This window comes from Sparassis crispa (assembly GCF_003851025.1).
Source record: "Sparassis crispa DNA, contig_000012F, whole genome shotgun sequence".
NCBI lineage: Eukaryota > Fungi > Basidiomycota > Agaricomycetes > Polyporales > Sparassidaceae > Sparassis > Sparassis crispa.
The window spans coordinates 1,202,686-1,220,197 of NW_020939759.1; the positions used below are offsets into that span (position 1 = coordinate 1,202,686).

Genomic DNA, 17,512 nt, shown 5'->3' on the forward strand with positions numbered 1-17,512 from the left:
TGACCAGAGCCTAAAGGGATACTACCTGCAAACAAACAAGGCCTTGCAATGAAAATGCGAAGTTATAAAGTGCTTACTCCGAAGTAATTACATGCTAATCGGGCATTATAATGAGTTTTTTCACCAGAATATTACTTTTCGTGCACAATGACATGCCTTCAGGGACTTACTTAGGGGAGTGCACATGGACCCAAATGATGAAACACATGTTGCTCACCTTCTGGTAGATGTCGCACTTACAAAACTGATGCTTAACTGGCATCGTACTTGCAAGCTCGCAGACACCAGTGGAGCATTCAGCTTTGTATGTAACACACTGACTGTGGAAGGGCTATGAGAAGAACAATTTTATTCTAGAGTAAATAAAATTGTCCGAGGGAGAGAAAGTTGAAATAAGTATGTGCCATGCAATGTTGCATACAAATTTTGACATGCGGAGGGAAGGTTCTGCGGGACTTTATAAAGGAGCAAAACTTGGAGGCACAAATTTCCAAATGGGGAATGCTGACAAGATCAGCTTGCAGAACCTTCAGAGCCTGGCAAGTGGATCTCATGGCCAGACCATGGCAGGTCAGCTGGGGAGATGAGATCATACCTATGACAGAGTGCGGTGCACTACATCGAGTGACCAGAGACTCAACTCACACAATGGAGCAAGTGAGGGAGTAATAACTCCGTGGAGAGGAGCATGAGAATGGTAAAGAGAGTCAGCTACATGGTTAGGAATATTCTACGATAGAAAGATAAGTGTGCATGAAGATGAGGGGAGTGGGAATTAGGTAGGAGCACACAGAGCGAGATGGTGATGTCGAGAAAAAGTGTCTATGGCAGAGCTTATATGCAATGCACGAGAGGAATGTGATGCATTGGAAATAAAAAGAGGGAGGATAGACTCAATTCGACACTAGTACTCCAGGAACACCTGCGACTTCCAACAGTCTTGCATCATGACCACGTCCGAGTTAACACCCTGCAGGAGTAATTCCATGACACCCCCAATGTGGAAGGCATGGCCTGGTGTAAGCCGGGCGTCGACCGGCTTCACTCAGATCAGACTAGAACAGAACAGGCACAAACAATGTCTTTGTTGCCGTGATGGTAAGAAGTAAGTACGTATGAGTGTTAACGAGAGATGTACCTTCGTTGCTGTGATGGTAAGAAGTAAGGAACAGCAACAAAGGGAACTCAACATGAAGGGTAGTGTACAGAATAGGAAGGTGGGACAAACAGTACACTACACTAATCACGTGTGGTAATCAGGTACAGTTACACTCCTACGGGTCCTGAAGAAATGAGTATGGGGCGAGGGAGAGGAAAGCAAGAGGGGAGAGCGAGTGGCGAGAGCGAGGCTGAGAGTGACGTTCGGGAAGGGAGGGGACTTTGAGCAGAGCATGTTGAACGTCCGAGACATTGGCAGACGATTTGACTTCTTAGTTATGTAGGCCATGTTCCTATAAAAATACATCGAGGGCTTCGAGGTCAGCAACTTTGGAACCTGGGAGCCAAGTGTCAGCATCTGAACCATAACCAGACCAGTGTATGAGGTAGCGGAAACCGCATCCACAGCGACATCGGTCAAGAATTTTGTCGACAAGTCATTCCTCTTCACCGTCGGGCATGACAATGGGACCAGGTCGAGGATGTTCACGAGAGGGGAAGAGGGAGGCATCATTAGGGCAGTAGGGATGCAGTAGGGAGGCATGATAGGAAGGCAGTTGGTCCATGTGGGGGGGTAATTCAAGGACATAGTTAGAAGCGGCAGGAAAGGTGCGTGTGACAGTGTAAGGGCCATTGTATCGAACCATGAATTTAGCGACATGATTGTCGCCACGTTGCATGTAGCTGCAGCGACGGTGAAATGTGGAGAGTCAGACATGATCGCCTACAGCATAGACAATTTCGTCAGACCGATAAGCGTTCACGGAGAGTGCTTGGTTAGATTTCGCGAGGAAGAGATTGTCTTGCACTTCGAGGGCATCGAGTTCCATGCAGTTGAGCAGTTCTGCAGCACGTGTGGTGTCGAGACCGTGGGCGACGGTGGACTCAGCAATGTCAGAGGCAAGGATAGGGGGGATTACTCGCATGGCGCGTCCATGATTGAGTTGGAAAGGAGTAAAACCAGTTGAGGCGTTCTCAGAGTTAACAATCTGGAAGCGGATGAGAGGTAAGGCATGTACCCATCCCATCTGGTTATAAGCGACATGGTAGCGAAGCATTTGGATAACGGTCTTGTTGGAATGTTCACTAGAGCCATCGGTTTCGGGATGGTAGGACGTGGACATCTTGAGCTTGATGCCGGACAGCTTGTGTAAGGCTTGCCAAAATTGTGAGATAAAAAGGTGGTCATGATCGAAAATGATATCGAGGGGGAGGCCATTCTCACAGTACCAACGTTCGAAGAAAAGGGCAGTGAAGTCTTCAGCGAAAATGTCGGTATGAGTGGGGACAATTCGAACATCAGAGCCTAGGCGGTCGGTCATAGTGACGATGCAGTTAAAACCCTCATCTTCGGGCAGGGGTCCAATGAAGTCGATAGCGATGCTGTCGCCACGTTGGTCGGGGATGGGAAGGGAATGGAGAGGACCAACAGGCTTGTGTGTTGACGACTTGTTGTGCTCGCAATCTTCGCAGGCGGGGACGTAGAGCTCTTCAAGTTCTTTCCGCATGTGGGGCCAGTAATAAGCGGAGCAAAGGTTGGCGTAAGATTTGTCGAATCTGAAATGACCTAAGGAGTCATGAGTCAGACAGAAAAGGCCTTCACGGAGTTCAGGCACACGTGGAATAATGAGGCGCTCGCTGACATACAGCAAACTATGGCGAACGGTGATACTAGCAGAGTGTCGGTCATTGAGGGATCCATCGCGAAGGAGGCGGTAAGCGTTGTCCGGTGAGGTGGAACTGGATAAATCGAGGATTAGACAGGTACACCATTTATCAGTGACGTATCCGTCATGGATTTGCGAGAGCCAATGTGGGTCAGAGGCCACACAGAGGTGCGAGACGGTGACATGACAGTGTCACGGGGGCCAGTCATGCCACCGTACATCCAGTGTCATGCACCAAAAGTGATTGATACATGGACAGGCACTTTCTGTGCAATTTCAGCTTGACTCGAGTATATGAATGTACTTACCTCAAGATCATATTTCCATGACAACAGATGTACACTCAGTGACAGTAACAACCTTAGTTACTACAGCGATGATGCCTACAGAAATTATGCACAAGTCAGAGCACTGACAGCATGAATTTACTAGCAGAAGGACAGCCATATTTATAGTACTTAGAGTTCTTATGCACTTTTGCTTAGTAACTCAGATATTGCTTAGTCACCATACTGCCAGAAGATTCTGTAACATTCCGGAAGATTCTGAGCTTTTGGCTTAGTAATATTCAGATTTAGCTTAGTAATATTGAATGTTAGCTTAGTAATACACAAGATTTGATTAGTAATACGTATAATCATGCTTAGTGATCAATGTAGCAGCAGTATATAAGCTGGAGTTTTCACCTCTCACCCAGAGGAACCAAGTCAGACAGACACCCCATAAAACACTCAGACTGATCACACACCCCAAAACTCCACTTCAGCTTACACTGCAGCATAGTCAAGCTTGTAATAGTCTTACTAAGACTTAGTTACATAGTAATAGATTCAGGCAAAGCCTAGAATTTGACTGTATACTTTTGTGTGAAGTAACTTGAGCAATCCTCTAGTGACAAGGAAACTAGAGCAAGATTTAATATTCAGACAAGGTAAGAGAAATACTATCAGGTTTTACTAACAACCTCTTGAAGAATAGATTTGACTACAATCTGAACAAGCAATTGAAGCTAGTATAAGAAAACTAGCACAAGCAAGTACACTGTAAGGTAGAATATTAGTTGTAATATAGTTATTTTTGAACGAACTCAACTGAGCCTCTGGCTGAGGAACGATAACTACCGCTACATCCAGTATAATTTGGAGCACCAATTCATCAGCACACTCCTCTCTACAACTGGTTTTATTTAGTTGTTTAGTATTTAATAGCCAATAAGTGATTGTTCCTGCCCCAAGTAACGCACGACACCAGTTCATCGTCGTCAGTGACTAGACCTTCGCAAGGGCTCAAGTCAATCGTGAGGGGTCCGACCTCCAGTCATAGTGATGACCAGAGGTCAGCCCAGTGGAGCTGTCTTATGAATGCTTGGCCGCTGTCTGTGGACCAAGGTCGATTCGTCGCACAGATGTAGATGGTAAAACTGGTTGATGTGTAACCAGGACAAGATGGGGACTCCAGCTTGTCCTGTCAGTCTTATATACAAGTACAGGCGTCTGTCTACCTGTAATACTAGAACTACAATTGGTCCATCAGTATCAATATAAGGGCACAGGGTTCGTGTACCTGTCCCACGGTCGTGAGAATGCTGAGTCAGTCATGACTCTGCATGAGAGACAATCTGTTCATATGGGGATAAGGTCGTGCTGCAAAGACAAGGCAGCAGCGAGGTCGTCGTGCGTCTAGCGCATGTATCAGGGTCTAGGGCCATGCTCATGAGGTTCGGTATCTATATCGTAAGGGTAAGGCAAAGGTGAGGCAAACATGCCTTTGTCGCATGTGTGATAGGAAGAGGATCCAAGCCTTGCGCACAAGACGCACATCGTCAGATGATTAGGTAGATCCGTGCCAGATAGATAAGGGCGATGACCATGATGACATCATGGTCATATGATCAGTGACATCATTGTCACATGGTCAGTCTAGGTACTGTAATGTCATTGTCACGTGATTGGTAAAGGTAGGGGTGGAAGTCGTCCGTGCGTTCCTCGGAGAGGAGCTTTGTAACAGACAGTGTGATAAGGATGCCATCGGGGGAGCACGGAGTGATCACAGAGAGTGCATTGCACAGCGTACAAGTGCGATGGCAGGGTGGGCAGAGAGGTTGATAGACAAGTTGGGCGGTGGAAGACGAGAGAGTGCATTAGCAGCAGTGTTGTCTTCACCCCGTAGGTAGATGATCGAGAAGTCGTATTGGCCAAGGAACTCTTGCCAGCATGCCTGGTGATGCGAGAGGTTCTTCTGGTGGCCGAAATTCTCTAATGTATGATGGTCAGTATAAACAGTAAAGGGGACCCCGAGAAGGTCGACACACCATTTCTTGAGGGCGCGTACAATAGCGAGAAGCTCCTTTTCATGGATGGGGTAGTTGAGCTCCGCACCACTGAGCTGGGCTGATTCGAAGGCAACAGGTTGGGCAGATTTCGGAGAGGGGCCATAAGAAAGGACAGCGTCGGTGCATCAATTGCTAGCATCAGTGGTCACAAAAATGTGATTGTCGCCCATGTTCTGGTGGTCGATGATCGTTAGGCACTCTCAGCTGATGATGAGCTGTTTGATGGACTCAAATGTGGACTGGTGTTCAGGTGTCCAGAGGAAGTCACGGTCTGCATCTTTCGTAGTCAACGGGTTAAGGATGTGGGATAGTGAGGCGAGTGAGGGGAGAAAACTAGAGATGTATTTTACAAGGCTGAGGAAGGATCAAACGTCAGAAGCGGAAGAAGGAATTGGCCAGTTAAGAATCTTCTCCACTTTGGAGTCATCTGCCTCGATGCCGGCGTGTGAGATCCGGTCGGCGTGTGAGATCCGGTCGGCGTGTGAGATCCGGTCGGCGTGTGAGATCCGGTCGGCGTGTGAGATCCGGTCGGCGTGTGAGATCCGGTCGGCGTGTGAGATCCGGTCGGCGTGTGAGATCCGGTCGGCGTGTGAGATCCGGTCGGCGTGTGAGATCCGGTCGGCGTGTGAGATCCGGTCGGCGTGTGAGATCCGGTCGGCATGTGAGATCCGGTCGGCGTGTGAGATCCGGTCGGCGTGTGAGATCCGGTGTCCGAGGAAGTGTAAATCGATACAAAAAAGGTCAGTTTTCTTAGGAGAGCAATAAAGATGGTTCTCGTGCAGGGCAGTAAGAATGGTCTCGACATTTCATCAATGTTCGTCCAGCAAGGATGACCAGATAATAATGTCATCGAGGTATACATGACAAATGGAGCCGATGTAGGGACGCAGTGCTTTGAATATGCGACTTTGATGGCTCACTGGGGCGTTGCGGCACCCTTGAGGCATCACTGTCCATTCACACAAACTGAAAGGAGTGGTAACTGCAGTGTAAGGGATATCGTCTGGGTGTATGTGGGTCTGGAAAAAGGAATTAGTCATATTGAGTTTACCCCAAATTGTACCTTTGCCACAATCGGACAAAATTTCCTGTATGCTCGGTAAAGGGTAAACATCAGGAATGATGTTAGCATTCAGCACGCGATAATCATTGACCCAACATGGCAAAGCCGTGGGATCGGCCTTTGGAATGAGGAAAGAAGGGGAAGCATACGGGGAGGATGAGGGCCGCATACGGCCTGCGTCCAAATGTTGCTGTAGAAGCATTTTCCATGCTTCACGATATTTCTTTGGGCAATCATATTGGCATCGAGTGATAATGAGGTTTGGATCTTTCAAACGGAAATGGTGGTAGACATTGGTTGGTAATTCCTCGAGATTCGGAATGTCGAGAGGAAAAAGGTCTGCAAAGCGGGATTTCATATCCGCATTCTCATGTGTTAATGTGGCGAGGAACGCAAGATCTTCAACACATTCACAGATGGAGGCAATAACAGAGATGGAGGAGGATGTGATTGGGGGAACAGGTGGAGTATTGAGGAGAAGGTCACACATAATGTCACGGTGTAGGGCGAGCTGATGATGGGCGATTAGTTCGGAATCTTCGGCTGTGGCATTGCGACGTTCACGGGGTGGAAGAAGAACGGATGGGGGAGAGATGGAGGGTGGGTGTAACAAGTCGAAGTTGGTGCGCTTATCAATGATGGAGGGATGTTCGAGGTCGATTATGAGGTGATTGAATTTAAGGAACAGGTTACCGAGAAGTACAGGTACACATAATGAGGGCACAATGATTGCTTGACAAGTGATAGAGGTCCAGGAGGAATCAGCTGAAGAGACACGTAATTTAACCCATTCATGCGATACTTGTTCGCCTGCACCCCACGCATCTCCAAGAGGGAACAGCTTGCGCAATTTGAAATGGTGGAGGTGTAGTGTGGAGGCAAGGTCATCTCTAATAAGAACTGAAGGTGAACCACAGTCAATTAGCATCGTGACAGGGCTAGGGGGAACGTGCGAGGAGAGTACAAATCTGGTCCAGATGACATGTGGGACAGTTAGATCAGCGAGCACGCACTTATCATAGTCACTACCCGAGCTTAAGATGCCACTGGTGCTTGCCAAGGGTGAGCTCGCGTGCACACAGCGATGACATTGATGGTTGGGTTGATGTCATCGGAGTCAGCGATAGAGGCGACCGTTTTCTTGGTCAACGTGTGGCGGTGTGCGGAAGTGGCACTGGCATTTGTGGTGGTGAGGGGGTGATAACCCTCGGCAGGTGGAGGACCTTTCTTGCAGTTGTGCATCTTGCATTTGACGTAGAAATGGCGGCATTTGAAGTAACCTTGATGTTCGCGAAGAAGGGCGCATTAGACATCAGTGAGCGGGGGTAGGCCAGCAGTAGGTCCGACAGACAAGGAGGAGGCAGAGGTGGGAGGCTTGGCATGGTATTGTCCACTGCTCGAGGACAATGGCAGTGAAGAGGGTTTCTTTGCGCCAAGGGAATGTTCAATCTCCTTCATGCAGCGAGCGTGGTCAGTAAGACGGTCATTGTCGAAGGCGATAATGGCGTCCTTTCACTCTTTAAAGTTGCAGATGTTCTTGAGAGCGAGCTTGTTGCATGTGATGCAAACCTCTTTGCATGCATTGGCAGTGATCTGTGTGTGAAGACTGTCATCTTCCATGTGGAGGGAACTTCTGCGGAGAAGGGCATTCTGCTTCTGGAGGTTGACGACCCAGTGTTCGAAGCAGTCATCGTCGCGTTGGCGCATGCGGATGAGTTCAGTGAGCATCTTATCCTCCCAGTTCTTCTCAAGCCAACGGGAGTGCATGGTCGCGAGAAAATTGGGCCATCTCATTGCCTCGATCTCATCTGCATTGCTGAGGTACCAGTCTTGGATCAGTTCATCTTGCAAGCTACCGGTCACTTTGGTGACATGGTCGGTATTGGCGATGTTCTTCTTCTTGAAATACTGAAGACAGCCGGCCTCCCATTTGAGGAGGATCGCTGGAGTGAGCTTACTGGGGGTGAGAATTGGGGCTTGCTTGAGAGATGGGTGGAGAACTGTCGCAATTGTGGGGCAAGTGCAGTCCATTGTGGTTGGGAAGTGGCTGTATGCAGGGTCGTATGCATTGGAGGAGGAGCCGGATGATGAGCTGGTTGGCAAGTGTGTGCGGGAAGCATGGGCTGGCAATGGGGGTGAGGTAGAGTGAGGGGATGGTTTGGGCTTTGGGCCCAAAGAGGCAGACATTGGGGATGACAGAGTGGTGTGATTGTCAGCAAGCGCGTTAGCCAGCTGGTTAGGGATAGACTCCGTGAGTTTGGATAGAGGGGTGAGGGGGGACAGGCAGTGAGGAAATATGGTTTCAATTACACATGGGGGAGCATCTTCGGGTGTGCGAGGGGGAGCGTGCGACAGGCGGGAGCGTGAGCGCATTCCATGGGGTTCCTGTGCAGGCGAGGGGTTACGGGGGGGAGACAGTTTGGCTGAGGAAGGTTCAGTCAGTTGGTTTCTTGGGAGGGAGGGAACATATGTGAGATGTTCAAAAAAAAGTGTAAGCGCGTCGACCAGCTTCACTCAGATCAGACTAGAACAGAACAGGCACAAACGATGTCTTCATTGCTGTGATGGTAAGAAGTAAGTACATATGAGTGTTAACGAGAGATGTACCTTCGTTGCTGTGATGGTAAGAAGTAAGAAACGGCAACGAAGGGAACTCAACATGAAGGGTAGTGTACAGAATAGGAAGGTGGGACAAACAGTACACTACACGAATCACATGTGGTAATCGGGTATAGTTACACCTGGCATGTCCAGAAAGCCAGCGGAGACCCAGACAGTGTTGCAGTGCTACATGAATCAGGGCTTGGTCATAGGAGACCAGCCACCAGCCACAGTCTCGAATGTGAAGAGGGGAGCAGAGGTGGGAATGTCGATGTTGCAAGAGAGGTGGTGGTGAAATGTTGCAAGGGGGCATGTGGTATGAATGCACACCATAATCAAGATATCGGCACTCTCCTGCAATGTCGTCTTAGTTCATGAGATGTGAAAGGTGGTGAACTCGGTGCCATTGACCAGATGGCTGAATGCAATGGGGAGCACAGAGCACGAGATATGCTTCAGTGGATCAAAGAGGTTGATGCTCAAGATAACCAGTTTCCCTAGACTGAGCAAGGGAGGTGAGTATGAGTTTGGCCATTGTGGAGAGGAGTGAGAGAGAGGAGAGAGGAGGAGAGGATGAGAGTATAAAAGAAGAGGAACCTACCAACAGCAGCACCAGAAAGCAATGCTGACAATAGCCCAGACAGCTGCATTGAAAGCATTTGAGAGGTCAAGGCCCTCTTTGAGGATCATCATTGCTTCAATGGTGATTGGAGAGCATTTGGCCCATTTTACATCAGGTGGAACCAGTTTTGTAACACTGCATCGAATGTGACACAGCATGTCATGTCTGTGCCATACTGCACCGTTGATGGTGTGCCAAAAGTGAAGGCTCATGAGCCAATTGGAGAGGGTGTGGTCTGAGATTGTGCTGACAATGGATGCTGCAAGGAGAGATTCAGAGGCAGGTATGCATTAAGGCTTGAGGACATGATGTTGGTCGCAATATTGAGTGAAGCATAGGAGGCCCACTCCATAATTGCTGCAAGTTGATTTGTTGAGTGATTGGAGCATCACCTGGAAGAGCTTGAGCACAGCAGTGGATGGGAGCAGTCGATCAAGAGATTGTTGAAAGGAGTGTGAGTGGGGCATGGTCCAGAAAAGGAGATGATCACTGGCAAGAACTATGGGGTGATGTGCAGAGGGAGTAATGTGATTCTGAGGAGCCGGGTGACATGGAACATGAACACATCCACCTGGTGGTGGAAGAGTGGTGGCATGCTGGACATTACCATGGATCTGTGAGAATAATGCTGTTGCCTCTGCCTTGATGTCAACATCGTGCAGCAGGTAAGCTATGAGGAAAGAGTCATCGAGGAGAGAAAAAGGGAGTAATGGAAGGAGGGAGTGAGATGGAGAGAGGTAAATGAAGAGAGTCTGCGAGATGAATTCCACGTGATATGGGGTCAGTGAGATTGTCTTTAATGTTGACATATATGAATGATGCTGAAAGGCTGGTGATACGGAAGACTTTTTCGGAGCGACAGATGCAGAGATTCATTTCTGTATTGTTAGAGCGGCCTTTCTCAAAGGTGCTGATGACGCCCTTGTTATCACTCTGAATCAGGATGTCTGCATCCTGGATGCCTAGCTCACGTGCAATGAGAATGGCCACTTCAGCTGAGACACCCTCGAGCCAACCAATGTTCCGATATCGTTCATATTTATATAAGTTTGTTTAATCGACAGAATTTACGTTATCACCCTAAAATCCTAGTAAAATGGTCCATGCCCCAGCTTGCACACCGAACTGTTTGCCTTCCCCTGCATGTAAGATTATGTAAGCCACATAACAGGAAATTCCACAAGGTCATCCGTTCAATCTAGGTCGGGTCTAATTCCTCACTTCTTTTTGCCCCTTTAAGGCCTTTGCTTACTTCTATCATCAGTCCCTTTTGTCTGTGCTATCACAGGAAGGTCATTTGCTTGTATGCAGAGACATTGCAGGTATACTTGTAGAGGCTGAGGAGGAATGGGCAAGTCTCGACCATATACACAACATGCATGTCACACATTGCATGTGTATTATCACATCAGTTGACATGATGTGGCATGCAATTGACCTATGAGGCTATGCTGTTTTTCTCTACATGTTAGGTTTGCATCCAATTCTACTTTCAAACAGTTCAGGACTTGGTCAAGCGGTGTAGTAGCTGAGAGATGAAAGTGGTTGTTGATTCCATTCCCTCAAAACCTATCACGTATCGTGGCAAGTTGTTGCCTATGAAAGATCCATCTCTTTCTGTGTGGCATTCATGTGATTAAGATCACATCTCTGTGCAAACATGCTCAATGCTATTTATACTGAGGGTGATAACTGCACTGCTCTAGTTGATATAGGTATCAGCATTTACATTGTCTATAGTAATATATAAACAATGGAGGGTTTTATGCATGTCCCCTGCATCTTTCATTTTACAAGCTGTGACAGTGCTTACTATTCTGGCATGCTGCAGGAGGGCAACTATTTCTCATCTTCATAGTTTATCAGAAGACTTGCAACTTTTAAATGCAGACTTGTTCAGTTGTGGACAATAGCCACATCTGAGTTGTAGGAATCGAAAATGTCTGCATGGCTGAGTTACATGGTTTGCCCTGACAAACAACAGGCTGATTAACCCACTGCAAAGTTGAATTAGTTCGACAAGGAACTCATTGGACTCAGGAGTGTATGACATATCAACTGCAAGCTTCTCAAATAATACAACATATCTGGATTTGTAAAATCAATATACTCTTCTACAAGCCATGTGACAAAAGACAATACCCAGAAAATCGCTAAGAGTAGAGGCTTCTACTTTTTCTGATGCAAGATGTCTGCTTCAGACTGAGAGCATCGAGCAGGGGGTGTTCGATACTCACAAGGGCAACAATGAGTGTGTTGGGAAATAGAAGGCACAGAAAATTGTCTTCCTACATTGGTGGCCATCAGGTGTGACTGTGTTTGACAGTGGTAAATCTGCCCGGTAGATTTGCAAGGTTAAGAAAGTTCCAATGCGAAGATGTAGCATCATCCTGGCATTCTACAAAATCAATAAAATGCAATTTGCTCCAAGCATAGTTGAGATACTGATACAGTTTTGAATAATGTTTGAGAGAGATGTGAGACTTGTTACAAAAGAGAATCTCAGAAAGCAAATATTGGACTCATATGAAGCTGGTAACAAGTGAAACTTTGGTGAAACTGCCTCACATTTAGACATTGTGTGAGTACACCAGCGCAGTCATACATTCTCTATAATAGGTACAGCACAGATTGAGATGTGAATCTTGGTCACACATAGGAAATTCCACAAGGTCATCCGTTCGATTCAGGTCAGGTTCAATTTTTTTAAAGGTCTTTCTTTAGTTCTTTTCTCAGGACCTTCTGTCTGTGCTCACATGCAAAGGGCATATATAGGGTATATCTTGCATGCAGACACATTACAGGTATATTTGTAGCTGCTGAGGAGGAGTAGGCAAGTCTTGATCATATATATATAATATGCATGTCATGTATCACACACATATTATCACATTAGTGATAAGGCATGGATCTCATTCACCGTGACCATGTACTGTCAGTGCTGAGTTTATGATACTGCATCAGGAAAATTCAACTTTTTCTTAGAGACTTATTTAGACTTTTGTGTCTGGTAACTCTTATTTAAGTCTATAAGTATTCAAATAAGTCTCAATAAGTCAAATTTCAAACATTTAGGCAATATGCCTTAGACTCTTTTTGTTCGTATATTCTTAAATAAGGACTATAAGTCCATTTAAGTTATTTAAGTGTTCTTTTAAGGGAAAATGAGGTTCTTCTGATAGGCTGACCTATGCTATTTTTCTTTACTTGTTAGGTTTGTGTATGATTATACTTTTACACAGTTCAGGACTTGTTAACAAGTGGTCTAGTGGCTAAGAGATAAAAGTAGTTGTTGATTTTGTTCCTTCAAATGTATCACAAATTTGTGGCAATTTGTCTTTGTCTATGAAGAATGTTCCACATTGATGAGTGCACACCTGACACAAACATCTAAACTCAACTAAAAGAGATTTGTGAGAGAGGGAAGAGTGATGCAATGGTAAAATAATGCAAGTGGGTCTTGGAACCTCAACCAGAGCCTAGAGAGATGCTATTTGTAAACAAACAAGGACTTGCAATGAAAATGTGAAGTCATGCAACAAATGCAACAAAGTTGCAAAAAGTCAGAGATGTGGAGCTAGAGACATGTTAAGATGACTAAAGTCTCAGATAAAATTAGGTAAATTGCAAGGGAAAGGAAACTATCTGTGAGGAAATGCTATAGGAGAAATGTAGGGTACACAGTATCACAGTATTAATGAAATTGCAGTCAGCCTAATGCAAAAGTCGCAGTAAGACTAACATTATGTTGCAGGTGATATATTGCAGGTTGAAGTGTCACTATTTTGCTATGTCGCTATCACTATTGCAGTTGTAGTCTCTAAATGCAGTATGCAGTGTTGCTATATTACAGTATCACAGTGTTGCTATATTGCAGTGGATATATCACAGGCCAAAGTTGCTATTATAGTAAAACATAGTTTTTTTGTGATCTGAAGTGAAGGGAAAAATCTCCTACTGGTCTTTAATGATAATTGAGGTAGATACAGAAGGTATTTATAGAAAGAGAAAGAAGAGAGAGAAATGTGAATTTGCAAAATGTCAGATAGTGAATCCTAATGTTGGAGAAGGTTGCAATAATATGGGACTAATGGAAAATAGAGAAAGTGAGTGGGAAGATGAACGTTGTAAGATAATGATGGAGGTGAATGATAAAGTACGTGAAGAGAGAAAGAAAACATATGCTACATGTTCTAAACTACATGAAACACCCAAATAGCATCTCCAGTTTAACACAAAGATAGAGGTCTTAAAGGGGAAGGTTAAACGATAAAGCACATCAGATTTGCAAAATGAAGGAGTACAACCATTAAAGAAAACCAGTAAGTCGGTGTGACAAACCAGGAAGTTGATGTAATATTGGGAGCAGACAGAATTGAAAAGGCATTGATCATTATTGAGCAAGATCAAAGGGCAAAGGTAGGTACAATATGATGGAGTGAGAGACACAAGGATGGTGTGCGAGTGATAATAGAATGTCAAATGCTCAAGAGCGAGAAGTTGTGTGAAGTCGCAAAAGTTTGCCAAATGTCATAGAAAGTTCAGACACAGCTTGGAGGCTGAAGAATTAAAGGATAAGGTCTGAGGGATAGCTGAAAAGCACATTTTTTGAGGCAAGAAGTTGTAGGGTGCATATCACCATTTATTCCACTGATCACTACAGAGAAGAACACATGATATGCTGTTCTGATTCAGTATCTTGCCCTCCTCAAAAGAGATATTCTCTGTGCTTAGCTTGCTGCATTTTATTGCTCTCTGAGCTTACAATGATGTATGTCGATATTTTGAGCTTGACTTCATTTGTATTAAGATGGAATGTAGCATCTTGCTAACTGCATTGTGAGGGAAGCTCTCGAGGAGTGAGCCAATGTCATGACATCATATGCCTATAGAATGACAAAGGTTTGTTTTACATTGCTATTTTATCCTAATAATGTCTCTAATGATATTCCTAATAACATGTCCAGCACAATCAGATCATGCGACATGAGATGGCCAAAGAGTCAACCAAAAACACTATCTCTGGAGTGGCTTCGACTGCATCATACAAGTTATCATGCACTTCATCGCAGTCTCACACCACTTCATGTGTGACATCTGCTGTGACTTCTCATTCCGCATCTGCTATTCCCACATTCCTATCTCCCTTAGTAGAGCCAGAGGATAATTTGCAGGTCAGCGTCACTGTAGAGGTCGACACTTTGGAGGTCCTCAATGCCCTAAAGTCCCTTGATAAAACCCATCTGTTCATTCTTCTCATTGCGACAGAGAAGAATGCATGATACGCTGTTCTTGTTCAGTACCTCACACTTCTCAAGGGAGATGTTCTCCAGGTCCAGAAATACTGCCTGTGATGCTGAGAAGATCCATCTTCCCCCAACCACAGAAAGGACCTCTGAGAACATCTCGGGATACACATGTGAAAGTATGATGCGGTCCATCATCCTGATATAACACGCTGCCCTATGTGCACTGAGTATTTTGACAAATTGACAGATTCGGATCACCATTATGAATCCTGCCTGCACTTGATGCTAGTTCATCAGGAATTTGTTGCCTCAGATGAACTTGATCTCAAGAGTGCCGAGGACCCTGACATTGATCTGGACAATCAAGATGGCAGGCGTGATGATGGGGATGAGTTTGAGAATAACTACAAAAAGGACTCAGATGACAAGGAGTCGGTTGTCTTCAGAGGGCGTTCATGCACCAGAGCCAGCACTGCTCAGTGCAACATGGTCTCATCAGATACAAGCTATAGCAGCACTCAGAGCAGTACATGGAGCAGCTCCTGAAGTGGCAGCTCTCGAGACAGCACATGAGGCAGCTCTCGAGGCAGCATATGGGGCAGCACATAACCTGGCAAGAGATGTCGCGTGGAGTGCCTCATTGTGCTGAGCAATAATGAGGACATGGCTGAGGATGCACCACAGCAGATGCTCGAAGATGTGCCCGATGACATGCCGGCCAATGCCAGCCATGCTAGATGAGTGCAATTCTGCTTTTCATTGTGGCTATTCAACACCTCCTGTAGTGACCATCACAGTTTGAAAGGAAAAGAAAGGGAGATGTTGTAAGTCATCTCGTATCTGCTAATTCCTCTGCTCATGATCATCTCAGAGCTCCTCTGCATGCTGTTGCACCCAATGTCGAGTACTTGCCTGTCTGTCAGCCTGTGTGCACTCTCACCCCCCATTGCAGTAGGTTCGCAGCCCTCAGCACTCACGTTCACCATTTCCTCTCCATACACCATTTCACTATCTACTTCTGCCCAATATGCTTGTTTGACGAGAAGTTGCCATGGATAAGCCCAAAAAAGAGTGGGCTGTGTAGATTATTGTAAGTATTAGCTTGTCATCATGCACCCCATTCTCACACATTCATCAGTCATCTCATCGAGCATGAATATATGCACCAGCATTTGAATTCACACTAGGGTAGAGGTGGCCAACCTGCACTCTTGTACACCAAGATGTTCAAATGCAGTTTCTCGCCTTGCGACAGTTTCATTGAGTGAGTATCCTTCATCTATCTACATTTATGCCCTGGCTCACCCTCTTCTAGGCACAATCTAGCTGCCACTTAGAACACATCCACAATGATTATGGATACCCACTCCTTTGATGCAGTCTTGAGCACCAGCATTCACAAAATGAACATCTCACCTTGCCCGAGGAATTCAGTTACCACGAGGATGTCATTGCTGAGGGTGGACCCATGCACATTATCACTCTCAGCTTACATAATCTTACACACAGGGGAAGGCAACTGATTCAGTGCACGAGCTGGGGTGCAGACCATTTTACTAGGATTTTAGGAGGATAATGTAAATCCTGTTGATTAAACAAACTTACATAAACATGAACAATGGGCTCTTGCATTATCAGAGGAGCGGAGTGGATGGGTGTATAAGCTCAACAGGTGAGGTGGGAGGTCAGTGCAGTTTCTTCTCTCCACTCCTCCTCATTTGTTGTTGCCTCATCGATGAGTGCACTCTGCCAGTGCAGCGGGATGGTATGTCCACCATCTTATAAGTTTCGTGCTAGGCTGATGCTTTCTTCACTAAAGTATGTTGGCCGTGACTGCTGGATGTCAGGTGCAGGCTAACATTATGCAACATGCGGGCATACTCACCTTGACAGGCTGTAGTCCACACCTTGATGCTGTTCCATACCTCACCAACAGGCTGCGGAGAGTGGGAAAATTCACAATAAGGATTCCTCGCAGACTGCTGCCATCCAGAGGGACAGAATGCTTAAAGGTAAATCATGAGCTGATGAATTCCAGGGTGTGCAGTGTGCAAGTGGAAGCAGTGCATTCACACATGTCTACAGCAGAGCAGTGAAGAGAGTGGAATTGCATTACCATGGGTCAAATGTTGCATTGCATGAGCGCAACTGCGTACACCTGCTTTGATGTCAGTTTGCAGTGCATTGGAGGTTGAGGGGCGCTGAGTACTGCAAGGAAGAGAGTGACAGATTCGAGAAGTGTTAGAGACATCAATCAATTCGCTACTACACACTCACTATATACTCCATATTATAGTTTTGATATCATGTGCACTGTAATAAAGCTACATTCAATATTGGATCCAATGTCTGTTCATTGTCTCAGTGAGGACTTTCAAGTAATAAATTGAATGCTGTCTATGATCGGTCTGTCTGCATAATATCCGGTATCAATTTGCCACTTGAGACTGAACACCTTGTCTTTGAGAAAAAAGCTTCTTGGGTACATTGTTTATCATTGTTGTTTTCACCTCTTACAAGTCCTGACAGTACCACCATTATAAAGTACCAGCTAAGCTACATTGTCCCTTCTCTCTAAGAGGACCATCCAAAATACATGACGTTTGGAACCTCATCCCCCTGGACAGAAACTTTCACAAGCTCCTTAATGACAGTGACTGTGTTATTGTCCCCTGTTCTCCTTACATCTGCCTCCTCTTCATCACATGCTGGAGTATTGCATTGGCTGGAGAATTTATAATGTTATCATACAGATACCACATCACATCAATAACTATTTGCTATATATCAACTTTGTCTATGGTATCTTCTGCCAGATGC

The 17,512-nt window shown here is 45.7% G+C and overlaps 3 protein-coding genes across 3 annotated transcripts; all 3 read right to left on the reverse strand.

Moving 5' to 3' along the window:
• Nucleotides 1-1,595: 1,595 nt before the first annotated feature.
• SCP_1304100 (Transposon Ty3-I Gag-Pol polyprotein) lies at nt 1,596-5,260 on the reverse strand (the record flags this gene model as incomplete). The annotated part of the gene is made up of 5 exons (XM_027763704.1): nt 1,596-1,842; nt 1,909-2,541; nt 2,589-2,725; nt 4,899-5,080; nt 5,137-5,260. The coding sequence occupies 5 exons, from the start codon at nt 5,258-5,260 to the stop codon at nt 1,596-1,598; spliced, it is 1,323 nt and encodes a 440-aa protein (XP_027619505.1).
• Nucleotides 5,261-5,966: 706 nt separating this feature from the next.
• On the reverse strand, nt 5,967-7,148 carry SCP_1304110 (Retrovirus-related Pol polyprotein from transposon 17.6; the record flags this gene model as incomplete). Its single annotated transcript, XM_027763705.1, has 1 exon — nt 5,967-7,148. The coding sequence occupies one exon, from the start codon at nt 7,146-7,148 to the stop codon at nt 5,967-5,969; it is 1,182 nt and encodes a 393-aa protein (XP_027619506.1).
• Nucleotides 7,149-7,732: 584 nt separating this feature from the next.
• On the reverse strand, nt 7,733-8,593 carry SCP_1304120 (hypothetical protein; the record flags this gene model as incomplete). Its single annotated transcript, XM_027763706.1, has 1 exon — nt 7,733-8,593. The coding sequence occupies one exon, from the start codon at nt 8,591-8,593 to the stop codon at nt 7,733-7,735; it is 861 nt and encodes a 286-aa protein (XP_027619507.1).
• Nucleotides 8,594-17,512: the final 8,919 nt, after the last annotated feature.